The 24,559-nt window shown below is 53.8% G+C and overlaps 1 protein-coding gene across 3 annotated transcripts; it reads left to right on the top strand.

The window, feature by feature from the left end:
* Positions 1-900: 900 nt before the first annotated feature.
* On the top strand, positions 901-22,675 carry SCNN1A (sodium channel epithelial 1 subunit alpha). Of its 3 annotated transcripts, none has more exons than XM_049694503.1 (13): positions 901-1,635; positions 2,240-2,600; positions 9,826-10,093; positions 10,876-11,063; positions 16,129-16,232; positions 16,615-16,778; positions 17,217-17,315; positions 17,531-17,648; positions 20,136-20,214; positions 20,352-20,409; positions 20,535-20,590; positions 20,753-20,828; positions 21,256-22,675. In XM_049694503.1, exons 2-13 carry the CDS (start codon positions 2,245-2,247, stop codon positions 21,634-21,636), a joined length of 1,947 nt encoding a protein of 648 aa, XP_049550460.1. In that variant the 5' UTR covers positions 901-1,635; positions 2,240-2,244; the 3' UTR covers positions 21,637-22,675. The 3 variants fall into 3 exon arrangements, with proteins under 3 accessions (XP_049550460.1, XP_033260181.1, XP_033260180.1); XM_033404290.2 differs by lacking the exon at positions 901-1,635 and adding an exon at positions 1,640-1,765; XM_033404289.2 differs by lacking the exon at positions 901-1,635 and adding an exon at positions 1,710-2,094.
* Positions 22,676-24,559: the final 1,884 nt, after the last annotated feature.

Genomic DNA, 24,559 nt, shown 5'->3' with positions numbered 1-24,559 from the left:
CTTTCCCTTCCAAGGGGAGTTGTCCCCTATACGTGTCAGGGAAGCAATGGGGTGCGTTTGGAATCCTGGTCGACAGCAGCTCTCACTTTAAGAGGCCACAGGAGACGGGCGCAGACAGGGCTGTACCCTGAGCCCGCTTGTTCTGCAAGACCCAGCAGAGATGCCCTCTTCTCCGGGAAGCCTTCCTGAGCCCCCCTGGGTGAGTGCCTCTCCCTCCCTCCCCGCCGCCAGGCTCGCTCAGCACTTGGCCTCCGCAGCTGTCGCTAGGACCCTTGTCTTATGCCATCGGGGCCTGCCCTCTCCCACCCAGCTACATCAGCGCTCGGGCTGGGCCCCGGCGCCTGCACATCCCAGGCCTGCTCCTCCAGCAGGCGGGAGAAGCCGGCGGACGCCTCCTGCAGGGACACAGTGGCAGACCTCTCACCCGGCGGTGTGGTTTGCTCTCTGTGCCTCCTGGGCCCTGTTTTGAGGCCTCAGTGTCCGATGCCTTCCCTCTTCACTTGGCACTTCACTATTCTCTTGCTCAGTTGCTTGGGGCAGAGACTTTGGAGGAAAAACACAGCCCCACATTGAGCTTTTCCTTCCTTCCAGGGCTGGTGCGGCCTTGGGCCAGGCCCGGCCTCTTCCTCCGTATCTCCCTGCACGGCCCACGTCCCTCCCTGTCTCCTCGGTGCCCCCTGTCCCTGAGCTCCCTGGGCTCCGGGGTTCTGCCCAAGTGCCCTGCCTGGCCCCTTCTCCGAGCACACATTCCTGCAACCCCGTGACCACAACTGGGGACATTACACATTCCTGGCCTGGCAGCCAGTGATGTAAAAAAGAACAGAATGTCCCCAGGGCCCCGCCCAGCCCCCAGCTCCACCTGGGCCCCTCCCTGGGCTGGACAAGGTAGGGGTGCTGGTGAGGAGTCATGAGGGAAGAGGCTGGACCAGCTCGGACAGGGAGAAGGGTGCTCTGTGCCTGGTGCCAGGTGGGGCCGCGAGGTGTTCCCACCTCAGTGAGCGGGGAGGGAGGTTGCAGACACGCCTTCTCCTTCCTCTCCAAGGCCTGGGGGTGAGGCTGACGCAGGGGTGCCTCTGGAGGGATCCCCCAGGGAGGGGCCCTGGCTCCTGGAAGCCCGCACAGGGAGGCCTTCCTGCTCTCCTTCAGGGGAGGGGCTGCTTTGGGGCCGGCTCCCTCCTCCTCACCCCGCTTCTCTGCCTCTCCTCCCTCCCGGTCCTTCACCCTCTCCTGGTCCATCCACCTCCCTTCTCCTGCCTTCCCTGGTCTCCTGGTCTCCCCACCTTAGTCTCACTCGTCCTAACTTGTCCTTTTTCCCATGCTTTACCCTCCTGGCTTTGCGTTCAGGGTCCTTCTCCTGGTTCAAGACCTCCGACCCTCCCCTGCCGTTCTGTCTCCTGGTCCCCCTGCCGGCCAGCTCCCCGCCACTCCGAGGCCCTGACTCTTCTCCTCGCCACCTCTCGCCTTCCCCGTCCCTGTGCGCCTGTCACCTGCCCTCAGGCACCCTCCTCCCACCGAGGAGCTCTCAGCTCTGACTCCTCCTCTGCCCCTCCCCCTGCCCGGCTCACCTTTAATTGAGATGCTAATGAGGCTTCTGTCGCTTCCTTACCTGGCGGGAGGGCAGGCTGCACCTGTCAGGTGAGGGGGAGGAGAGGCCGGGCTGCCAGATCCAGCTGGAAAGGAACCAGTCCCAGTCCAGCCACAACCCGGGAGTGGGGAACTGGAGGCCACCCAGGCCTCTTGGAGTCCTGCAGTCCTCGGGGCCAAGGTCAGGGCCAGAGACCGGAGGGAGCGGGGGCGGAAAGGAAGGGGGGCAGGATCAGAGAGGCGGGTGCACGGAGAGGAGACAGGCAAAGCAAGGGAGCCCAGAGACACCCAAAGAGAAGCAGGAGGCAGAGACGGGGACAGAGACGGAGAGAAGCTAAGACACAGATCCCAGAGGAAGAAGACCAAAGAAAGGGATTGACTCAGCAGGGCAGAGACCGCAGTAGAGACAGAAGGGGAGATTCTAGGACAGAACCCAAAAGGTGGCCTTATCGGGGAAGCAGGGAGGTCACTCCAGGGAAGCTCCAGCTCTTCTCGCCCCGACTGCTGCAGGTCAGCGGGCTCCCGGGGAGGGGGGCGGGCAAGAGAGGGAGAAGGTGGGCTGAGGGTGGGCTGAGGGCGCGGCCCCGAGGTGACAATGGAGGCACCCAGAGCCCAGGACTCAGTCCTGCCCCTCGTCCTCCCCGACCCACCCAAGGGCTCATGAAGGGAGACAAGCATGAGGAGCCTGAGCCGGGCCCCGAACCTGCGGCCCCCCCGCCGTCCACGGACGAGGAGGAGCCCCTGCTGGAGTTCCACCACTCCTACCGGGAGCTCTTCCAGTTCTTCTGCAACAACACCACCATCCACGGCGCGATCCGCCTGGTGTGCTCGCAGCACAACCGCATGAAGACGGCCTTCTGGGCTGTGCTCTGGCTCTGCACCTTCGGCATGATGTACTGGCAGTTCGGCCTGCTCTTCGGAGAGTACTTCAGCTACCCCGTCAGCCTCAACATCAACCTCAACTCGGAGAAGCTCGTCTTCCCCGCCGTCACCGTCTGCACCCTCAATCCCTACAGGTCGGTCTCCTTCCGCCGCTTCCCCGAGCCTGGGAGGGGGCTCCAGAGGGTACAGGGGTGCCCACCGGGCAGGCAGATGCTCAGGCCCAGAGGTAGGAGACGACACTCCTGTCCCGAGGCAGACCTCCCTTTGGGCAGGGTAGGGAGCCCCCGACCTGATGGGCTGGCCCTCGCTCTGCCCAGTGGCGCCTTCCTAGTGCCCGGGGCTTCTCCAGAGCAGGCTTGGGGCACCGACAGCTTCCTCCTCCAGCCCTTCATCCTCCCGCAAGCGGGAGGGAGTGCCGATGAGGTCAAGATGCTGAGAACTCCAGAAGGGCAGGGTAGGGATCAGCCCCTCCTCCGCGTCAGGCGATGAATCTGACGGAGGTTCTGGGGCAGGGGCGGTGGGATGGGCGGTGGCAGCTGGCAGGGGCCGGGCCCTGGTACGGTGGTCTTGGTTGAGCAGGGGGGGTTGTTCTGGAGAAAGCAAAGTGGCGGGTGGTAGCAAAGCATTCTGTGAGCCGGAGGTGGGGGGCGTGGAGAGTCACAGAGCCAGGAGAATAGGACAGCCCTGGTCAGGCTGTTCCCCCAGAGGCTCAGGTGACCCTGCTGGGCTGTACAGTCCACCTGCCCAGGTGACTGACTGTTACGTACTTGGGTGTGTCCTGAAGTTTTGGGTTTCATCACCGTTCTTTGCCAATTTTCGGTCTGGAAGCCAGAGGGTGTGGAGGTGACCATAGAGAAGACAGGAGGGCAGGGCTGGGTGTTTACCCACACCCACATTTTCTGTGTGTTCGCTCAGTCCTGCCACACCTTGGGACACCCGAGGCAGGCCAGACACAGGGCTAGGCACCCGGCAAATGGGTTCACCAATAATTCCTGCAGTTGTTGCCGTGGGCCAGGTACTCTGCTAGGTATTTGAAAGATAGGATGGAAGAGACAGGCATATAAACAAATAACTTCAGCTCACTGTGATAGGTACAATAAAAATTGTGAGGTATAGTCTCTGTCTTCAAGGAGTGTAAGATTTACGAGTGCACGTGTGTGTGATCGCAGGAGTGTGTGTGTGAGCACACAAACGGCGTGTGCGTGCGATTGTGGGTGACTGGGATTGGTCACACATTGGGGGTGGCATATTCTGTTGTGTCCGAAGGTGTGTCATGAACTAATAAGGGTTGGGACCTCCTGTCCTACAGAGAAACATTGCCGGGTCATTTCACTGATTAACCCCCTTATAAGGTCTAGGGTAAGAGGCCAGTTACCAAGAAGCTGCCTCACGCACCAGACACAGCTAAGTACCCCACAGGCGTCTCCTTTAATTCTCCCAACCATCCTATGAGGCAGGTACTATTATCATCCGTGTTTTACACTTGAGGAAACTGAGGCAAAGAGAGGTAAGGCACAAGGTCACAGAGATAGTGACTCACCCTGTTTGCCTGATCACAACTCACAAACCCTGCCTCTTCTTAACACCCAAGATGTGAATGTGGAATAAATGGAATCTCCGCTCAGACGTTTACATCTCCTTTCTGAGCTTGTTTTATTTGCCTTCTCAGCCTTCTTTCTCCTCCCCTGCTCCCTGTGACTTTGCTTCTCCTCTTCCCAACCTAGTGCTCCTCTGCCCTAACCTTTCCCTCCTCTTCCCACACCCTCATCCCCTGGGGCAGTGGCGGAGGGGAGGGAGGGGAGGGCAGGCAGGCCTGAGGACTAGGCTGTCAATAAAATACTTGTGGTTGAAAGATGTGGGTGAGAGATGGACAGGGCCAGGCTGAGTGTTGAGGCCTGCGTATTTTCCAAGGCTCTGCAGGGAGCAAGGCCCTGAACAGTAGTGGAAAAAGCCCCCAGGGAATGAAAACCAGAGCCCCAGCCTCTGAGGCCTGCAGGCTGGGAGGCAGGTGTCCACACAGGAACAAAATCCCTCCTGCATGACTTAGTGGGGAGAGAACACAGCACCCTGGAAGGGAGGGGAGTCAGGAAAGGCTCCTCAAAGCCAGGCAAGGGTATTGAACGTCTACTACATGCTTGATCCTGCCCTGGGTGCTTTATAAGCACTACCTCATTTAATCCTGACAAGTCCATGGAGATGGGCCTTATTATTTCCATTTTTGCAGATGAGGAAGTGCAGGTGAAGTAACTGAGCAGGGTCAAACAGCAAATAATAAAAAAATGAACAACGATAATGGCTAACACATACAGTACTTAATATAGTACTTCATAGTACAAACAAATGAAAATTTTCTATTAATTAAATGATTTAATCTTCACAACAGACCTCTAATGTAGATACCAGTATTACTCCCATTTTACAGCTGAGGAAACTGAGGCCCAGAGAGGTTACGTAACTTGCCCAAGTTCACACAGGGAACCGGTGGTGAAACTGAGATTCAAAAATCCACCCCCCCCTCCCCCCAACATAGGAGCCAGTGCATCCTAGGTCAGCAGCTGAGTTACAAACCAAGTGTGTTTGATCTCAAAGCTCTTTCTCCCATTGCACTTTAAGGAGGGGCCAGGCAAAGGCATCCAGGGTTGGGGGGCTGGTGGGAGTCTGTGGGAAAGAGCAGCAGGAGTCCGGAGGGAGGAGGGAGGAGGGAAGGATCCAGGCTATTGGTTCCTGCTCCAGGAGAGAGGCAGGGAAGGGTGGACAGGTTGATGCAGCCCGGTGGGGGTGGGTGGTAGCCTGAGTGTGACCCACGCTGGCATGGGTACTAGAGGCAGAGGCAAGATGGGTGACTTGGACAGGGGAAGCAGGGAGGAGGTGGAAATCGTGACCAGATGCCCACCAGCAGGCAGCTGGGCGTGGCCAGAAGAGGGGGAGGAAGAAGGGGGAGCGTGGTTCTGGGCTGTTCTATAACTGCCAGAAAAGGGGACAAGGCTGAAGACCTTCATGCTAAGCAAGGAGGTGCTGAGAATCCAATGTGAAAGGTCAGCTACAGCAATCCCCTCCTTTCTGGTTAACAAAGGGCTTTCTTCACCCCAGAGACAGGGCCAGACATAGCCACATCAAAGCCCAAGAACATATTTTTCATCCAGTCCTCGGAGGGATTGAGGCCGATTCTAAGGAAGAGCTTGGCATTCTTAGACAGCAAAGAAGGTCATGGAATCTTCCTTCCTGGAGATGGCAGAGCAGGGGGCATGGTGGTGAGGAGAAGGGCAGTGCCCCAAAGAGCTGCCTTGAGGCAGGGGAAGGCTCTGAGCCAACCCTGCACTCCCACAGGATCTGGAAAGCAGGCTCTGCATTGGCAGGCCTGGCAGGGACAGAAAGCCCAGACTCTTAGACCTGACACTCTCCCAACCCCCTCCCAGGGATGGACTCCTTCACGTCAGGACCTTACTACCTCTGTAGCAGCTGTTGCTGGAAAGTTCTTCCTTAGGTAAAGCTGCAGCTTACCTCACCGTCACTTCTACCCTCCGGTCCTGGTTCTGTCTCTTTGGAGAAACTCTAAAGACATCTTCTTCTTTGCCCGATGGCCATCAGTTCAGGTGCACCTGACTGTGCTGCACTTTGCCAAGTCCACTATCGCGATCTGATCTTCATCACAAGCTTGCTGGATAAGGAGGGAACTGTCAGCTCAGAGTCAGAGGAGAAGACGGAGGCTCTGAGACCCTAAAGGCTTTGCAAAGGTCACCCAGCTGCTAGGTGGACGAGTCAGAATTGGAATCTGGTCTCGGGCTCCACGTTTGTTAAGACCACAAAGTCACAGGGCAGGTGAGTGGCAGGCAGTGCTCCTGTCTCCTCAGCCTTCTCTGCTTCAACAACAGGTTACTATTATCGTTCGCATTAAAGAACAGTCATGACAATAATAACAACAGCTGCAGTTATACAGTACCCACTGGGCCAGGTATTTTCCTCAGTACTTTTGATATATTAACCCATTTAATCCTTATCACCACACTATGCAGCAGGTGCTCCAATTTCACAGATGATGAAACAGAAGCCCAGAGAAGATAAAGTAACTTCTCCAAGGCTAACCATCTAGAAAGTGGCGAGGCTAGGAAATGAGTGTGGAAAGCTGATTAGATCTCAGTTCCAGTAACGTTTCCTTCTACTGCTGTTCTTTTAATGACCAGCAACAAACAAATCTCAGAATGTCAAACACACATCTTCCACCTGAGCTACATTTTCTCCTGGGAGAAGATGAGGGACAGCCGGCTAGACTTTTATGAGGGAGATAGTGGAGGAGGACTGAGGACTTGGACTAGGCAGTGATTGTGACTGCACACTAGGACCTCCCGGGACTCTTGTAAAAACTACCTTGTTGGGGCCCCACCCGATCCCACCAGATCTGACTCTGGTGATTGAAGGCCTGCACTGATGGCTCACTTTTTCTTTAATTGAGGCAAATTTACCTACAGTAAAATGCACAAATCTTAGGTGCTCTTTGGGGCTTGGCACTCAAGATATTGAACATTCCATTAGCTGGTGACCCTTTGTAGTCAATTCCTTTCCCTCTCCCACTGTCATCTTCTGACTTCTGTCACCATCCATTAGTTTTTTCTGTTCTTAGACTTCATATAAATGGACTCACACACTATGAATTTTCTTGTGTGTGTGTCTAGCTTATTTTGCTCGGCTTCATGTTGCTGAAATTCTTTCATGTGGTTTTTTGTTTGTTTGTTTGTCTTTGTTTTTCTTCTGTATCAGTCCCTTTTTACTGCTGAGCCGTGGTGATGGACATGTGGGTTCTTTCAAGCTTTTTGACTATTATGAATAAAGTTGCTATGAACATTCACATACAAGTCTTTATGTGTTCATTGCTCTTGGGCAAATAGCTACAAGTGGAATTGGCTGAAATATACAGAGGGTTATAAGGTAGATGTAGATTTAACTTTAACTACCAAACTGTCCTCCAGACTGGTGGTACCACTTTAAACTCCCACCAGCAGCAATTCCAGATGCTCCACATTCTCATCAACACTTGGTGTTGTCAGTCTCTTACTTTTAGCCTCATGGATGTTAAATGGTACCTCATTATGGATTTCATTTGCATTCACTTGAGGACTAATTGTCTTGAGCACCTTTTCATGTGTTTAGTGACCATTCGTATATTTTGGGGGTTCGTTTTTAAAACAGTTTGTCTTTTTCTTGTTGATTCATAAGAAGTTTTTATATTGCAGGATTTCTTCTTTAGGTATATTTTTAAAAATATTTATTTATTTGGTTGCACCAGGTCTTAGTTGCGGCACGTGGGCTCCTTAGTTGTGGCATACATGTGGGATCTAGTTCCCTGACCAGGGATGGAATCCAGGCCTGATGCATTGGGAGTGAGGAGTCCTATCCACTGTGCCACCAGGGAAGTCCCTAGATATTCTTTATTCCAAGGAATTTTGCCCACCCCAAGGACATGAAGATCTCTTCTATATTTTCTTCTATAGTCTTTATGGTTCTGAATTTTTTGTTTAGGTCTGTGATGTAGCTTGACTTAATTTTTGTATATGGACTAAGGTAGAGGTTGAGGTTCTTTTTTTTTTTTTTCTTTTTTTTCATACAGTATCCAGTTGTTCCAGCACCACCTATTTTTAAAAAAAATTATTTTTGCCATTGAGTTGAACTGGTGCTTTGGTCAAAACTCAGTTGACCATATATCTGTGATTATATTTCTGGACTATATTCTGTGCCATTGATCTTTCGTTTATCCTTATATTAGCACTACACTGTTTTGATTACTGTGGCTTTATAGTCTTAAACTCAGGTAGAGTAAGTCCTCTAACTTGGCTCTTCTTTTCCAAAATCGTTTTGGTCATTCTAGGGTCTTTGCATTTCCATATCAATCTTAGAATCAGCCTGTGAATTTCTTCCAAAATGTCCACTGAAATTTTGATAGACACTTGAGTTGAATCTAGAGAGCAATCTGGGAGACCTCGTGAGTTTCTTTTTCCTTCTTTTTTTTTTTAATATTTACTTATTTATTTATTTGTGGCTGTGTTGGGTCTTTGTTGCCGCGCGTGGGCTTTCTCTAGTTGTGGTGAGTGGGGGCTACTCTTCGTTGGGGTGTGTGGGTTTCTCATTGCTGTGGCTTCTCTTGTTGCGAGCACAGGCTCTAGGCACACAGGCTTCAGTAGTTGTGGCACGTGGGCCCAGTAGTTGTGGCTTGCAGGCTCTAGAGCGTGGGCTCAGTATTTGTGGTGCACGGGCTTAGCTGCTCCGTGGCATGTGGGATCTTCTCGGACCAGGGCTCGAACCCATGTCCCCTGCATTGGCAGGAGGATTCTTAACCACTGAGCCACCAGGGAAGTCCCCCTCATGAGTTTCTGATCCATGAACATCTGCAACTCCTTTTATTTTGGTCTTGGTGGTTTGTTTCAGCAGGATTTTCAGTGTACAGGTCTTGCACTTCTTTCATTAGATTTATTCCCAGTGTTTGATGTTGTTTATGCTGTTTAATATGGTGTTGTATTTGATTTCATTTTCCAAATATTTGTTGCTAGCTTGTAGAAATACAATTAATTTTTGTACATTGGCTTTGTGTCTTGCAACCTCGTTTAATTTCTAGGTGCTCTAGGTGTTTGTTTTGTTTTGGTAGATTCTATCCCTAAGGCCCTGCTACTCTGGACTTTCGTGATGCAGCATATAGGCCTTGTATTGAGAAGAAGGAATGTGAGGATTTATACTGGACGGTGCTTAACTTACAGTGTTTGGGCCCCACCCGAAACTCATTAAAACTGAGTCTCCTCTGGTGTCTGGTAGGCGGGAGGGGGCGCGGCGTATGCAGCACTGCCATTGGCATTTTTTAAGTTCCTTGGAAGATTCTAGAAATGCAGTTGAGAACCCCAGACTTAGAAAGTGTCAGGTGGCAGACGGACCCAAAAGCCACCCTCGCCGGGGCGGGAAGGGGCGGGGGAATGGGGCGGGATGGCGCCCGCATCGCGGGTCCCTGGAGTGTCTGGGCCCAGCCCGTCCACCCCCCCTCCCGCCCTGGGAAGGGGCAGACAAGTTCTGGGTTCCCTTCCAGGCCAGGGCTAGGTGGGAGGAGAACGCCTCCCGCCTCTCCCTCACGATAAACACGCGGCAGTAAATGCCGTCACCGCCGGAGCTCACTGTCGCCTCCTATTATTCCGCGGACACACCTGTCTGCACGCCCCCTCGCCCCCGAGATAGCCTGGGAGACCCCAGAACTATTCCCCGCAGGCTTCTCCGGGATGAACCGACCTCTCCGGTTACAGACAGGGAAACTGAGGCCCAGGGGCGCCGGGGATTGTCGCGAGGCCGCCGCCTCCTGGTCCGACCCTTTGCCATCGCCCCTCCCAGGTACACGGAAATGAAAAAGGACCTGGAGGAGCTGGACCGCACCACAGAGCAGACGCTCTTCGACCTGTACAAGTACAACTCCTCCAACAGTCTCGTGGCCCACGCCCGCGGCCGCCGCGACCTGCGGGAGTCCCTGCCGCACCCCCTGCAGCGCCTGCCGGTCCCGGCTCCGCCCCACGCCGCCAGCAGAGTCCGCCGATCCGACTCCAGCCTGAGTCACAGTAACCCGAAGGTGAACAGGAAGGACTGGAAGATCGGCTTCCAACTGGTAAGGCCCCGCCCCCTCGCCCCGCCCCTCTGGTGCGGCCGGAGCCCGGGACTCCGCTCCGCTCCCTTTTCCTACCCACCTCTGCTGCCGGTGATACAAGGCGGACCCAGTCCGCTGGCTGGCAAAATGAATAAGTTAAATACTTAAATATGGTTTGAAAAATAAAATTAAATGGCATCTCTCTGGGCTCCAGCTTGTGGAGGCTCCTCGCTGGGGGCCTCTGTGGGAGCGTTTATGGGGTGAGAAGTCAGATCTACGGTGGAAAAGGTGCTTTCTGAATTCCAATCCCCCCCAGTGGGACTCAGTTGGGACCCTCCAGTGTGATGGGGCACTGGGGCTCCGCCGGCCTAAGACAGAGAATAGGGAGACAGTAACAAGGAAACTTTAAAAATAAATGGGAGAGAAGCAGAGAGAAGAAAGAGAGGCCCCTTTAGTGAGAGCGGAGCATGGTACCCGGAGACCGGGGTTCCAGTCCCCGCTCTGGTGCTGGGACGAACCACTTGATTCCTCAGTCTTCCCATCTGTGAAATGGGGAGAAGAATCCTTGCTCCACCCTCCTCGGACTGCATAAATGACCCCGAGGTGTGTGCAGCTCCCGGTCTCCTCCATTAATCCCCTGCTCTCCGGGTCCGCTCTTCTCGGGGCTTCTGTTTCTTCCCACTCCTGGCTCCCCACCCCTGTCTATCTGGCTTCAGGACCCCAGACTATCCATTCCTTGACCTTGGCCCCCGTCCTGCTTACCCTTGCTGCTGGTCCTCTGACTCTCTGGTCTCTGTGTCTAGTGCAACCAGAACAACTCGGACTGCTTCTACCGGACGTACTCATCAGGGGTGGATGCAGTGAGGGAGTGGTACCGCTTCCACTACATCAACATTCTGTCCAGACGGCAGGACACTCCAATGCTGGAGGAGGAAGCGCTGGGCAAATTCATCTTCGCCTGCCGCTTCAACCAGGTCTCCTGCAATGAGGCGTGAGTCTTGTCCCTGAGGCCTGGCTTCGTGCTCCCCATGGGGTCTCCTTCCCTGCGCCAGCCTGAGGCCCAGCATGGCCAGCACCCCGGAATGCTGGTTGACTAAATAAATGCTTGCAGGTGGGGAGGAGGGAGAAGCATTGACTTCAGGTCCAAACCTCTGCCCCAGGAATTGTCCTGCAGGATTTCTGCTGCTCCCTGCAGGGCTGGGTCTGAGTGAAGCAGCCTCAAATGGATGCCCTGGGAAGGCTGGGGTTGAGGTCCGGCTTTGAGAAACCAAGGGCTGGAAGCATGGTTCTCCATTTTTCTAAGGCCTGTTTCTCACTAGCATCAAACTCCAGAGTGCCTGGAAGGTCGTCTGGTCCCCTGCCCCGCTTGCTCAGATGACGCGGCAGTAGTGGCATAGTGGACACAGCGTGGACTGAGTCAGAGTCTGACCCTCAGTTCCTGCTCTGGCTCTGTTTCTTCCAGGCCAGGTGACTCTGAGCATTTCACATCACTCTTCGGAGTCTACTTCTTTGTAAAGTGGGGGAAATGAGATTCATTCAGTGTTCATTGAACAAATATTTTTGACTGTCTGGGCTGTGTGCCCGTCACTGCTGTAGACATTTGGGACACATCAAAGAAGAAGAAGAAAAATCCTTGTCCTTTTGGCACTTTTTCTTTCTTTTTCTTCTTTTTTTTTTTCTTTCTTTTTTTGGCCACACCGTGCGGCATGCTGGATCTTAGTTCACTGACCAAGGATTGAACCCACGCCCCCCGCAGTGGAAGTTCAGGGTCTTAACTGCTAGACTGCCAGGGAAGTCCCTTGGCACTTTTTCTTAAGTGATGAAGATGATGATAACATCTATCTCCAAGTGCAAGAGATGACGAGTTGAGAGCACTTTACACACTGCAGTGAGTGGTGGGTCTCATTACTCCTGTGAAATGACACTCACACAGATGAAGTGACTTGCCCTAGGCCACCAGGCCAGCCCGAGCCAAGGGTCCTCCCCACTCTACTGCAATGCCCGCCAGGCATTCTTTCAGTCACATCTCCCGTCATAATGTCCTTGCAAAGAGGTCACGGCAGCTGCCAGCTCTCTGAGGGCTGGGAGGGGCTAGGGGTACAGGGAGGTCCCCTTCTGTAGCCTCTGGCCCCTCCTACCCCCGCCTTCCCCTCCCTATTCCTCGGTGTTCAGGCACCATCTCCCTGCCTCTGCCTGGCTGAGGAAGGGTGTTGACGCAGCGTCTCCACTCTGCAGGGACCCCTGCCCTTTTCTGTCACTAGGGCCACGTGTCACCTGGTTCTGCCGCCACCCCTCACCTGGAACACACACTCTGCCCAGCGCACACCTTTGTTCCTGTCTCTTGTTTCTGTGTTTGTTTGAGGACAGAAGCTGCCACTGGGGAAGTGAGACCAGCACCTGAGCCTGGGTCAGCCCACACCTGCCACCGACTTGCTCTGTCGCCCTCTCACTTTGCCTGCCCCAGGCTGCTGCCTCCCCATCAATGGAAAGTCCATCGTTCATCTCAGACTTGACGCTTAGGTCACTTCCTCAGTTCAGAGCCTCATTTCTCACCGGGATTATGATAACCCTTCTAATTTGTCTCTCTGCCTCTCAATCCTCCCTTTATTCTGCGACCACAGGAAGCTTTAATACTTCAGGGTTCTGCCTGCACTTCACTGTACTTAACTATTCCAGTCAGGCCCGTTTAAAATCCTTCAGTGTCTCTCTGGCCTTCGGAATTGAGTTCAAGCACTTTATCATGGCTTTCTCAGTCCTCTCCTCCCCTGTATCCAACACCCTTTCCCCTCTCTCTATAATCTTTTCTTTAATAACAGCTTTATTGAGGGACTTCTCTGGTGGTCCAGTGGGTAAGACTCCGTGCGCCCAATGCAGGGGGCCCGGGTTCGATCCCTGGTTGGGGAGCTAGATCCCACATGCATGCCGCAACTAAAAGATCCTGCGAGCCACAACTGAGACCCAGCGCAGCCTAAATAAAAAAATAAGGATAAAAAAAAACACAGGGACTTCCCTGGTGGCGCAGTGGTTGAGCGTCCGCCTGCCGATGCAGGGGACACGGGTTCGTGCCCCGGTCCGGGAGGATCCCACATGCCGCGGAGAGGCTGGGCCCGTGAGCCATGGCCGCTGAGCCTGCGCGTCCGGAGCCTGTGCTCCGCAACGGGAGAGGCCACAGCAGTGAGAGGCCCGCGTACCGCAAAAAAAAAACAACCAACAAAAAACCCAGCTTTATTGAGATATAATTCACATACCACAAAATTCATCCTTTTAATGGCTACAGTTCATTTGTTTTTAGTCTATTCACAGAATTGTGCAGCTATTACCACTGTGTAATTGTAGAATATTTTCCTCACTCCCTGTTCCTTCCCCTCCTCCGAGCCTTGGCAACCACTATTCTACTTTCTGTCTCTATGGACTGCCTGCTGGGGACATTACCTATAAATGGAGTCACACAGTATGTGGTCTTCTGTGACTGGCTTCTTCCACTTAGCATCCTGTTTTCAAGGTTCATCCATGTTTCAGTGTGTATCAGTAATACATGCCTTTTTTTTTTTTTTTTTTGGCCACGTCGAGAGGCACGTGGGATCTTAGTTCACCAACCAGGAATCAAACTGGTGCCCCGCTGCAGTGGAAGCGCATAGCCCTAACCACTGGACCGCCAGGGAATCCCCCCCAGTTCCTGCCTTTTTTCTGACTAAATAGCTTTCCATTGTATGCATAAGCCACATTTTGTTTATCTCTTCTTCAGCGGATGGACGTTTGGGTTGCTTTCACTTTTTGGCTATTATGAATAATGCTGCTATGAGCATTCTTGTACACGTTTTTGTATGGATGTATATTTTCATTTCTCTTAGGAGATACCTAGGAGTGGAATTACTGGGTCACATAGTAATTTTATATTTAACATTTAGAGGAATTGCCAGACTGTTTTCCAAGTAGCTGTGCTGTTTTGCATTCTCATCAGCGGTGTGTGAGGGTTGCAAATTCTCCCCAGCCTCCCCTTGTTATATCTGTCCTTTTGACTTTAGATGTCTTAACGAATCCCTATACTCTTTTTTTTTTAATTTATTTATTTTTGGCTGTGTTGGGTCTTCGTTGCTGCGCTCAGGCTTTCTCTAGTTGCGGCGCGTGGGCTTCTCATTGAGGTGGCTTCTCTTGTTGCGGAGCACGGGCTCTAGGTGCGCGGGCTTCAGTAATTGTGGCACGCAGGCTCAGTAGTTGTGGCACACGGGCTTAGTTGCTCCGCCGCATGTGGGATCTTCCCGGACCAGGGCTCGAACCCGTGTCCCCTGCATTGGCAGGTGGATTCTTAACTACTGTGCCACCAGGGAAGTCCCTGAATCCCTCTACTCTTAATAGCAAAGTTACATAGCTCTTACTGAGTGCTAAGCACCGTTCTGAGTGTAATTTAATCCTCCCAGTATCCCTGTGAAGTAAGTAGTATGATTATCGCCATTGTATAGACGAGGAAACTGCAGCGCAAAGAGATCAAGTGCCTGGGCTGGTCCTCCAGCTAACACTGGTTAGAGCTAGAATTCGAGTACAAGCTGTTTCGTTCTGGAGCGCGTGCTCTTCACCGTCACGTTATGCTGCTGCTCATATACGTATTCTCATAATGTGCTTACTGTGTTTCTCTTTGTATGTGTTTTTACCCAGTGTGTACGTAATGTGGACATAAATGGCGTTGTGTTATGTATCTCGTGTCACTTTTTATTTTGTAAACTAAGCTCTGTGAGTTTAAGAATGATCCATGGTGTTGTGTCTACGCTGTTGATTCCACCTGCTGCAAACAGCCCGTGGTGTGCACCTGCCACACTGTCCCTGTCCCTCTCCTCTGAGCAGGGCTCACAGGCCTTGCAGGACTGGCCGCTTCTTTCTTCCTCCCTCCCTGAGGGAAGCCTTTGTTCTGGAAATGCTGACCTCCTAGCCCTTCCCAGAATGTGCACCAGTACTTCACACCCTTGCGCCTTTGCTCTTCAAGGCTGATGGAGCATTCCAGATCATCTAGTTCCATCTCCTCGTTTTACAGATGAGGAGAGTAAGCTTAGGGAAAAATGGCTGCTCAAGGCCGTGCAGCCAGCGCCCCGCTCCTGACCTCCGTCCAGCCTTCTTTCCTCTCCTACTTCTCTTCCTTCCTCCTCTGCCTCTCTCGGCCCAAAGCCTCGTCCCCCTCTTCTCCCTGCTCCCCTCACTGGCTCCCAGAGGGCAGGGTAGTTAGAACACAGATCCCCTCTGTTCCCGTGTGGGCTCTAGCTGCAGCCCCGCACAGCCTCCCTGTTGGGGGACCTGTGATTTGCTGTCAAATCGTGTTCCTATTGCAACACAAATCTGTGATTCCTTTCTCTCTGTTCCCAAACTTATCCCAGCCCAGCTTTGGACCTACCAGTGGGAGGCATGCTGACGTGAGAGGCCCCGTTCCCGCCCTCGCATCTGACCTTCCTCCTTGAAGCTTTGTGCTCACTGGTCTCACTCTCTTCCCCCCGGACCCCCCTTCCCTTCTGTTCATCTGTCAGCTAGCTGTTAACGATCTCCTGTGTCTCCAGTGTGCCAGGAACCACACCATTACCCTAGAGATGATTCGGACATGAATGAGACGTGGCTCCTGTCCTCAGGGAGATTATAAACCAAATGGGGAACTAAGAGTGAGACACACGAGAAGCTAGGGGTGCTGCAGGAGTTCATAGTGCAGCACAGTGACGAGAGGGTCACAAGGCCAGTGAGGTCAGGTGGCCTCACCGTAGGGTGGAAGGGAAGGGGCCTGGGTGGAAGGGTGGAAGGAGGGTGGAAGGAGCCTGGGCTAGAAGCTAGCTGATCTGGTTGGTGTCCCATCTCATCCTTGCTGCTTGTGTGACCTTGGGCAGCTACTGGATCTCTCCGAGCCCGTGCTCCCTCTTCCGTGAAGTAGGGATGATGCCCAGTGGAGTGACTGAGGGCTTGTGGGCAAGGCTCCCAGCACTGTGTTGGCACATAGTAGGTGATCAGGAAACAAAGGGCTCTGAAAGTCTTCCTCTCCCTGACCCCCTGCACTTTCCCCTCTGACCCCCCTCTCTCCTGCATAGGAATTACTCCCACTTCCACCACCCGATGTATGGGAACTGCTACACTTTCAATGACAAGAACAACTCCAACCTCTGGATGTCCTTCATGCCTGGGGTCAACAACGGTGCGCCATCCCTGACCTCGGCCCCAGCCCCTCCCCCGCGCTGTGCACCCGCGTTTACCCACCTTGAGCCCGCGTCCTAGTGACGCTTGGGGCCTCACTGCAGCGTGCCCATCTGTATCCTGGAAAAATCCTCTTCGATTTTTCTCCCCCGTGGGCATCACGTGGTACATTCCAGGCGTGGTAGGAATCCTGTCCCAGTCCTGCCTTCCGCTGCTCCTCACCCCAACCCCGAATCCAGCTCAGGGGTTGCCAAGCCCATTTGCAGGTCTTCCTGAACTTGCTGCCCTGGGAGGCTTAGAGACGAGGCAGGGTGGGCGGGTGGGTTTCCACCCCCAGATGCTTCTCCCAGACCCCCGTCACTCTGTTCCCCCTGCACGCCCAGGTCTGTCCCTGATGCTGCGGACGGAGCAGAATGACTTCATCCCGCTGCTGTCCACGGTGACCGGGGCCAGGGTGATGGTGCACGGGCAGGATGAGCCCGCCTTTATGGACGATGGAGGCTTTAACCTGCGGCCTGGTATGGAGACCTCCATCAGCATGAGTAAGGCAAGGAGGCTGACTGCGAGGCCTGGGAAGAGAGCCTCAGGTGAAGGGCGGGGAGAGGGCCTGGGGGGTGACAGCCAGAGGACCGGAAGAGGTCGTGCAGGGGGAGCCTCGAGCGCGTGGAGGTCTTCAGGAGCAGAAACCAGGGGTGAGGGCCCCGGCCGAGTGGGCGTTAGGAAGTAGGGATCTGGGGCGGGGGAGGCTCGGGCGAGAGCACCGAGAAGGGGTGCGGGGCGTGCTTGGGGTTCCAGGGGGTGCTCCGGGCCCAGTGTCCTTGGAAGTAGTCCCGGGCGTGTGTTTTGAAATGGTGAGGCAGATAGGAGAGGAGGTAAGGTAGGACATACAGCCTGGGACTGAGGGAAGACAGAGGCCGGGAGGAGGCCTTGACAACGAGAGGTCTGACCTCTGACCTCCGACTTCTCCATGTCTCTGCATTCGCAGGAAGCCGTGGACAGACTTGGGGGTGACTATGGTGACTGCACCAAGAATGGCAGCGATGTCCCAGTGGAGAACCTTTACGGTACCAAGTACACGCAGCAGGTGAGGCTCAGCCTGTTTCTGTGGCGACCATCTCCCAGGCCTGCAGTGCAGGTCAGCCAAAGCCACAGGGTGTGTGTGATGGGTGATGGGGACGGGTGGAGAGAGGGATGGAGGCGCATTGCGGGGACTGGTGTGTGCTCCCCTCCCCTGCCGTTTGGAGCTGCGTCGGGGAGGGCAGTCCTGACCCCCTCCCCCTTCATTCTCCCCTCCTGCAGGTGTGTATCCATTCCTGCTTCCAGGTGAACATGATCAGGGAGTGTGGCTGTGCCTACATCTTCTACCCGCAGCCCAGGGGTGTGGAGTTCTGTGACTACAGGAAGCATAATTCCTGGGGTGAGACTGCGGGAGGCCCGGCCCCACACCCCACTTGAGCCCAGGACAATCCCAGGAGCCCTGCACCCTCAGTGCCCCGGCCGTGGCTTCTGGCTCCCACGGTCTCTGGCAGGTTCTCCTGCCGACTCTTGTGTTCCGGCCCTTAGATGCCACCCCTCTCTGTTTTCCTCTCACTCTCTGTGTCTCTCCTCTATCTCTGTTCCTCCCTCACAGTTTCTCTCTCTCTCTGTTTTGGCTTCTGTGTGTTTATAATGGGATGGCCTCATTTAAAAATAACTCGCAGCAAAAAGGAAGGAAGAGCCATGAAGCAGATCTCCCCCGGGTTCTGCGCTCTGACTGTAGCTTCCCGGCTGACTCCCCAGGGCGCCAGCCAGGCCGGTGCTGGGCACTGGCACTGGGGGCAGGAAGAAAATACTAGACGTTACGTGCATCTGCCTCATTCCCTAACATCTTCCATTTTATGTATGTTTTATAATGTACATAAGGTATCAGTGCAGTGGGAGTGGGTATGTCATTTAGAAACCCAGTACATAGATTGGAATGGCTTACGGAGGAATGTTTTACCTAGAATCTGGAGGGCACTAGATTCTCCTCCTGACCCTGGTCTAGGAGCCGACCAATCCCTTTTCCTTTTTTCTACAGCTGAGTTATTCAGCAGGGAAGCTGTGCTTAGAGAGAAAGAAAATCCCCAAGAGACTAGAAGATAGAGGGCAGGCGTCCCTGTGCACATGCCCTTACCTGGCACAGCTGACCCCTCCCAGGGGACACGGCAGGGGCACAGCAGACCCTAGAGTTGCGTGCTGCTTCTGTCTTGGCTCTGCTGTGTTCGTCTTTCTGCCTACTTCCTTTCCTGGCTCTGCTGCACTCAGCTTTCCCCCTGCCTGTGCTCTGCAGTCGGCCTTCCGGCCTTCCGATTCCTAGCCCTCTGGCCTTAGAGCATCACAGCGCATCAGAGCTGGAGGGAAGCTCGGAGGGCGTCTGGCCTGACGGGCTTCTTTCTCAGATGAACAAGCTGAGGTTCCCGAGGGAAGACGCGATGTCCCAGGACACGCAGGGCAGGGACTCTGCCCACTGCTCCCCCGACCCGCAAACAGTGATTGCTAAGTGGTTGTGAATTTGAAAAAGATCTTCGAGAGAAAAATAACATTGCTGTTTGCTGAGAAGCTGTGAGGATGAGGGAGAGGAGCCTGGCTGAAAACACAGTCTGTTGAGTTTCCTGAGGATGGCTTACTCCCAGAGAAAAGGGCCTAGCTGTTTCCCACTCTTCCTAATTAAAGATTAATTATGTAATTAATAATATAAACCCCGGTAGACAGAGAGATTTGGGTCAGAAATGAAGAAGGACTTCTGGATGGGTGACTAAAAGTAGCAAGAATGACAAAATAACCTTACTTAGAACTTGGGAAATAGGGGTGAAGGGCGAATTCACGGTCCCATTATTTTTTTTTCTTGGTAACAGCTTTATTGAGGTAATTCATTTCCCGGATAACTCACCCGGTGAAAGTATACAGTGGAACTTTAGTATACTTTCAGTTTTTAGCACAGTCATAGAGCTGTGTATCAATCATCACAATCAATTTAGAACCTTTTCGTCACTCCAAAAAGAGACTATGTACCCATTAGCCCTCTCCATCTCCCCTTTCCCTGCGACCACAGGCTCCCTCCCTGCCCCTACCATCCCATGCCCCTCATAACCACTAACCTACTTTCTATCTACCGTAAGATTTACCTGTGTTGGACATTTCTTGTATCACAATATGTGATCCTTTGTGATTGGCTTATTTTCATTAGCATAATGTTTTCAAGGTTCATCCACTTTGTAGCACACATCAGTACTTCACTCCTTTTTATGGCTGAATAATATTCATTGTATGCATGGACCACATCTTGTTCATCCATTCGTCAGTTGATGGACCTTTGGGTTGTTTCCATTTTTCGGCTCTTGTGAATAATGCTGCTCTGAACATTTGTGTACAAGTTTTGTGTTGAGTTTTCAATTCTCTTGGGTGTGGAATTGCTGGTGCATAGAGAAGTTCTATGTGTAACCTTTTGAGGAACTGCCAGACTGTTTTCCACGACGGTGGTACCATTTTACATTCCCAGCGGTGATGAGTTCCAGTTTCTCCACATCCTCACCAACACTTGTTATTGTCTTTTTCCATTGTAGCCATCCTAGTGGGTGTGAAGGGGTATCTCGCTGTGTCTCATTATTCTTGCACTAAAATTGTTCCCATTTCCTTCTTTGACTTTTAAATGTTTGTCCATATCCTGTGCATCTTTACAGAGGTGTACCCTGGTTGATTTTATTTTTTATTGGGCTTAGCTTAATTTCTTCTACGTTTTCTGTTGCTGCCACTCGGGAGGCGTCACTGTAACGCTACGTAATACTGTTGCGAGGTGGGCGCCAGGGATCTTGGGAGGCCCCTTGGGTGTGGGGCGGAGGAGGCTGGGCGGCCTGGGGAAGTGAGCGCGTCTCCGCACCCGCAGGCTACTGCTACTATAAGCTCCAGGACGCCTTCTCCTCAGACCGCCTGGGCTGTTTCACCAAGTGCCGGAAGCCGTGCAAGTGAGCCTCCCCCCACCCCACCCCCGGGGCGCAGGCTGGGCAGCTGGCTGCTTGGCTGGGTAGAATACGGGGTCCTCAGCCCAGCTTGGAGCGGGAGAGCCTCGCCCCCCATCACTGAGCACCTTCTCTGTCCCCAGGATGACCACCTACAAGCTCTCTGCCGGTTACTCACGATGGCCCTCGGTGACATCCCAGGTAAAGTGTGCGTGTGAACATTGTGGTCTCCTGGCCATATGCTTATGGTTGTGTGTGACCCCACCCCATCCCTGTAAGCCTGAAGACTCTGGGGTGACCCCATTGACACCCCAATCCTTTCTCAGGACTGGGTCTTCCAGATGCTGTCCCTACAGAACAATTACACCGTCAAGAACAAGAGGTCAGTCCTACCCTGGTTCCGGCCCCGGGAAAGGAATCTTTTGGAGGGAAAACAGACCTGGGAAGAGGGGTCATTGATACGGTTGATTGGAGGAGGGTGTTTTCGAGCGGCAGAGAAGTTAACCCTCTGCCGTTTCTTCCCACCCTCTCCCCAACGCCAAAGAGATGGGATTGCCAAACTCAACATCTTCTTCAAGGAGCTGAACTACAAAACCAACTCTGAGTCTCCCTCTGTCACGGTGCGTCCTGCCTCACTGAGGCTGGGGTTCTCTTGGGGATCTTAGCGGGGTGGCTGTCCGTAAAGACAAGGGATGGCCTCTGTGGGCCAGAGGGTTTGGGCCTCGAAGGTGGAAAGGGGATAGGGCAAGGGTGAGCATTAGAAGGTTGGAAGGAGGATGCTCGCTGGGGGTGAAGTCTCTGGGGCAGGGGGTGACGGACGATGGGGAGAAGGCCCCTGAGACAGGTCTGGGTTTCAGCCGTCCCCGTCGTGGCCTGGTTCTCAGCTTTCCCTGGAAGAAACCAACCAGTGGCTGTGTGCTCCCAGGGGAGGGGAGCAGAGGCCAGGGGCCCCGGGACCAGGAGAGGCTGAGCGGGCTGGCCGAGGGCCTACGGGCAGGAGGGCAGGGTTCCTCTGCTGAGTGGTCAGTGTGCCTCTCCCCCTTACAGATGGTCACCCTCCTGTCCAACCTGGGTAGCCAGTGGAGCCTGTGGTTCGGCTCCTCCGTGCTGTCTGTGGTGGAGATGGCCGAGCTCATCTTTGACCTCCTGGCCATCACATTCTTCATGCTGCTCCGGAGGTTCCAAAGTCAATACTGGTCTCCAGGCCGAGGGGGCAGGGGTGCCCAGGAGGTGGCCTCCACTCCACCTTCCTCCCTCCCCTCCCGTTTCTGCCCCCACCCCGCGTCTCCATCCTCATCCGCGGTGGGCCCTGCCACCTCCCTGGCCTTGTCAGCCCCTCCACCTGCCTATGCCACCCTGGGCCCCCGCCTGGCTCCATCAGGCTCCACGGAGGCCAGCTCGTCCGCCCACACTCCGGGGGAGCCCTGAGAGGGAAGGGCGGTGTCCCCTCCCCACGGCAGGTGCTTCCCTCGGTGGGCGGGGACCAGCCTTGGCAGGATTAGAGAATGTTTGGGGCTGCCTCTCAGAGCTGCCCAGCTGCCTGTGCTGGGAGGCAGGGAAGCAGGCTGGATAGGGGGCTGAGGAAATTGTCTGGAGAACCATGGCCAGCATGGCCTCGGTTCCTGCCCTGTACCCGCTGGTCCTGCCTCGAGAACACTCCGGTTTCCCCACCCGAGTGCAGACAAGTCCTCTTTTCCCTTGGATCAGCCAAGACAAACTTGGATCTTTGACAAAGAACTTTCCTTGGAAACAACTGACAACCAGAACAAAACACAAACAAGGGCACACAAAGCCATGCACGGTTTCCTCCTCAAAGATGCCTGGATTCAGCCCCAGAATGGCCCTCCACGCTGCTTTCCAGGGACACAGACATTTGCTCCTCTTCTTGAACTTGGGTGGGGAACCCCACCCAAAAGCCCCCTTGGTTGGTTGCTAGGCAATTCCCTTTCCCTGACTCTCAGGGCAGGGGCTGGAACAGCTCAGTGTAGTAAAGACTCGGCCATTCCCAGTCGGAGTCCCAGGACTCTTCCAGCCTCGCGACCCCATGCCCCCACGGAGCCACACCCCAGCGCCTCTGCCCTGCATCCCTGTCCTTTGGAACTCTGTGCATCTGCTCAAGCTACTTCCTTAGCCTGGAAGCTTCTCCCACCCTCTGCTGGAGAACTCCTACGCATCCTTTAAACTCCAGCTCAGATACCATTACTTCTGTGCAGGCTTCTGCCCCGTCTTGTCTTGCCCAGGCGTGACCACTTCCCTACCCTGTGGACTCCCATAGCACACCATAACATCCATGGAAGTGCAGATGCTGCATTTTACTTTCCTGTTTATTTGCGTCTGCGTCCCCAGCTAGACTGAGCTCGTTGTGGTCAGGATTGAGTCTTGTTCATTTAGGGATCCTCAGGGTCTAGCCCAGTATCCTGCTTGGAGCAAGTAGGCAGGTACTTAATAAATGTTGCTGCATAAAGAATGTCTGGAGTGCTGGATGGGAGCACCATGAAAGGGTCAGGGAGTGGATGCAAGTCCTGGGTCACTGTCCAAGCACCTGGGAGGTCCCAGCTTGGGGGAAGGGACAGTCTCCCGTACCCCTGGCTGCACTACGGCAATGGCCATTCTTCAGGGGCCTTAGGAGAGACAAACTAGCTTGTTAGTTCCTCCACGGGCATTGCTGAGCATCTGTTATGTGCCCATCACCATGTTCAGGTGGGAGGTGAAGACAGGTGCCCTTCCGTCAGGAGACCTGCTGTGCAGTTCCTGGGATGATGTGCCCCTGTCCACGGCCTGAACCTCCTTTCCTTCCCAACCTTGGTTACCACCATGTGTAATCCTCCTCTGCATTCGCTGAGTACCACTCACCACGCAGCTGCAACATCTTCGTCCTCATCTGCCTCGTCTGCAGCATCCTCACCTGCCTGCCTCCCCAGCAACTGCCCGCTAGTGGTGGAGGAGTATGAGAGACAGTCCGGGTTCCTAGGAACTTCAAAGCCTGTATATTCTCACTCTCACGTCATCACAGAGAGAGCAGCATTGGGAATCTTTCCAGCTTTTATTTATTTATTTATTTATTATTATTATTATTATTATTATTATTATTATTTTGCGGTACGTGGGCCTCTCACTGCTGTGGCCTCTCCCGCTGTGGAGCAGAGGCTCCGGACGCGCAGGCCCAGCGGCCATGGCTCACGGGCCCAGCTGCTCCACGGCACGTGGGATCTTCCCGGACCGGGGCACGAACCCGCGTCCCCTGCATCGGCAGGCGGACTCTCAACCACTGCGCCACCAGGGAAACCCCAGCTTTTATTTTAACAAAGGAGAATTGAGGGATGTCTGAATGGAACCCGGGTTTCCAGACCCCCAGTTCCTTCCCCCATTCCAGCATCAGACCTGGAACTCAGAAGTCAGCCTTCCTCACCCTCTTTGGGACCACTTTCCCTGCTGCCTTGGTCTTACTCCCCTCAACTGTAATCTCCCCGTCCTGAGGAGCCAAGTGAATCTTGGGAAAGGGGGGGGATGGTGGAGGGAGCGGGAAGGTAGGAAAGGTCATGACGAGGAAGTGATGTGACGACTCCTGACTTCCCTTTCGTAGACACAAGACGATGAGGGGAAAATGCTGGTGTCACAACGGTTTCCTCTCAGAGCCCTCAGGTTCAGCCTGCTCTTGTGCTCTCTGGCCACAGCCTATCATCAGTCCTGCCCCAGCCCTCCCTGGCTCCGTCTCCCCTGGCTGCGTGGGCAGGACCTGCGGGGCAAAGCTGGAGCTATTGCAGATGACAGCAATCAGCTACGCTCCCCCTCCTTCCCCTTCTCCCCCAGCCTGCGCTGGAGTTTCTCCTGCCAAAGCCATGTCCACCCTGAGCTGTTTCCTCCTCTCCTCCATCCCTCATCTTTGTGTTACTCCTGGACACTAGGGTAGTTTGTTTGTTTTTTTTAGCTTTAAAAATAGTTTATTTCCTTCTTCACCCACACACAAAGACATGCACCTTCTGACCATTATTCAAGGCATCACAAATTCCATAAAAACTTCTATTAATGTATGTGTCTTACATGATTCAAGATAAAGTGGATTTTAAAAGCAAACGGGTACCAGTTACGGGGGCCGGGAGGGGACTAGGGCAGGTACCAGTAATACAGGGCATGCGTTTTTCTAGAGTGTTTATTGAAATCGGCAGTAATCTGCACACTTGCACCGTATGAGTAGTTATCCAAAATCAGCGCATCCAGGAGAGGTGCGCCTAGTTTCTCTGTCCCAGGTTGATCTGCACACTTGCATCGTATGAGTAGTTAACCAAAATCAGCGCATCCAGGGGAGGTGCGCCTAGTTTCTCTGTCCCAGGTCGATCAGACTGGTAGAGAA

Source organism: Orcinus orca, chromosome 11, assembly GCF_937001465.1.
Source record: "Orcinus orca chromosome 11, mOrcOrc1.1, whole genome shotgun sequence".
In the NCBI taxonomy this organism is placed as follows: domain Eukaryota; kingdom Metazoa; phylum Chordata; class Mammalia; order Artiodactyla; family Delphinidae; genus Orcinus; species Orcinus orca.
This window is presented reverse-complemented; position numbering and strand designations above follow the sequence as displayed.

Coding starts and splice junctions, on each gene's coding strand:
- SCNN1A (XM_049694503.1), top strand. CDS start 2,245: ATGAAGGGAGACAAGCATGAGGAGCCTGAGCCGGGCCCCGAACCTGCG. Junction 20,410..20,534: donor GGCCCTCGGTGACATCCCAG/GTAAAGTGTGCG, acceptor ATCCTTTCTCAG/GACTGGGTCTTCCAGATGCT. Junction 20,829..21,255: donor CTGAGTCTCCCTCTGTCACG/GTGCGTCCTGCC, acceptor TCCCCCTTACAG/ATGGTCACCCTCCTGTCCAA.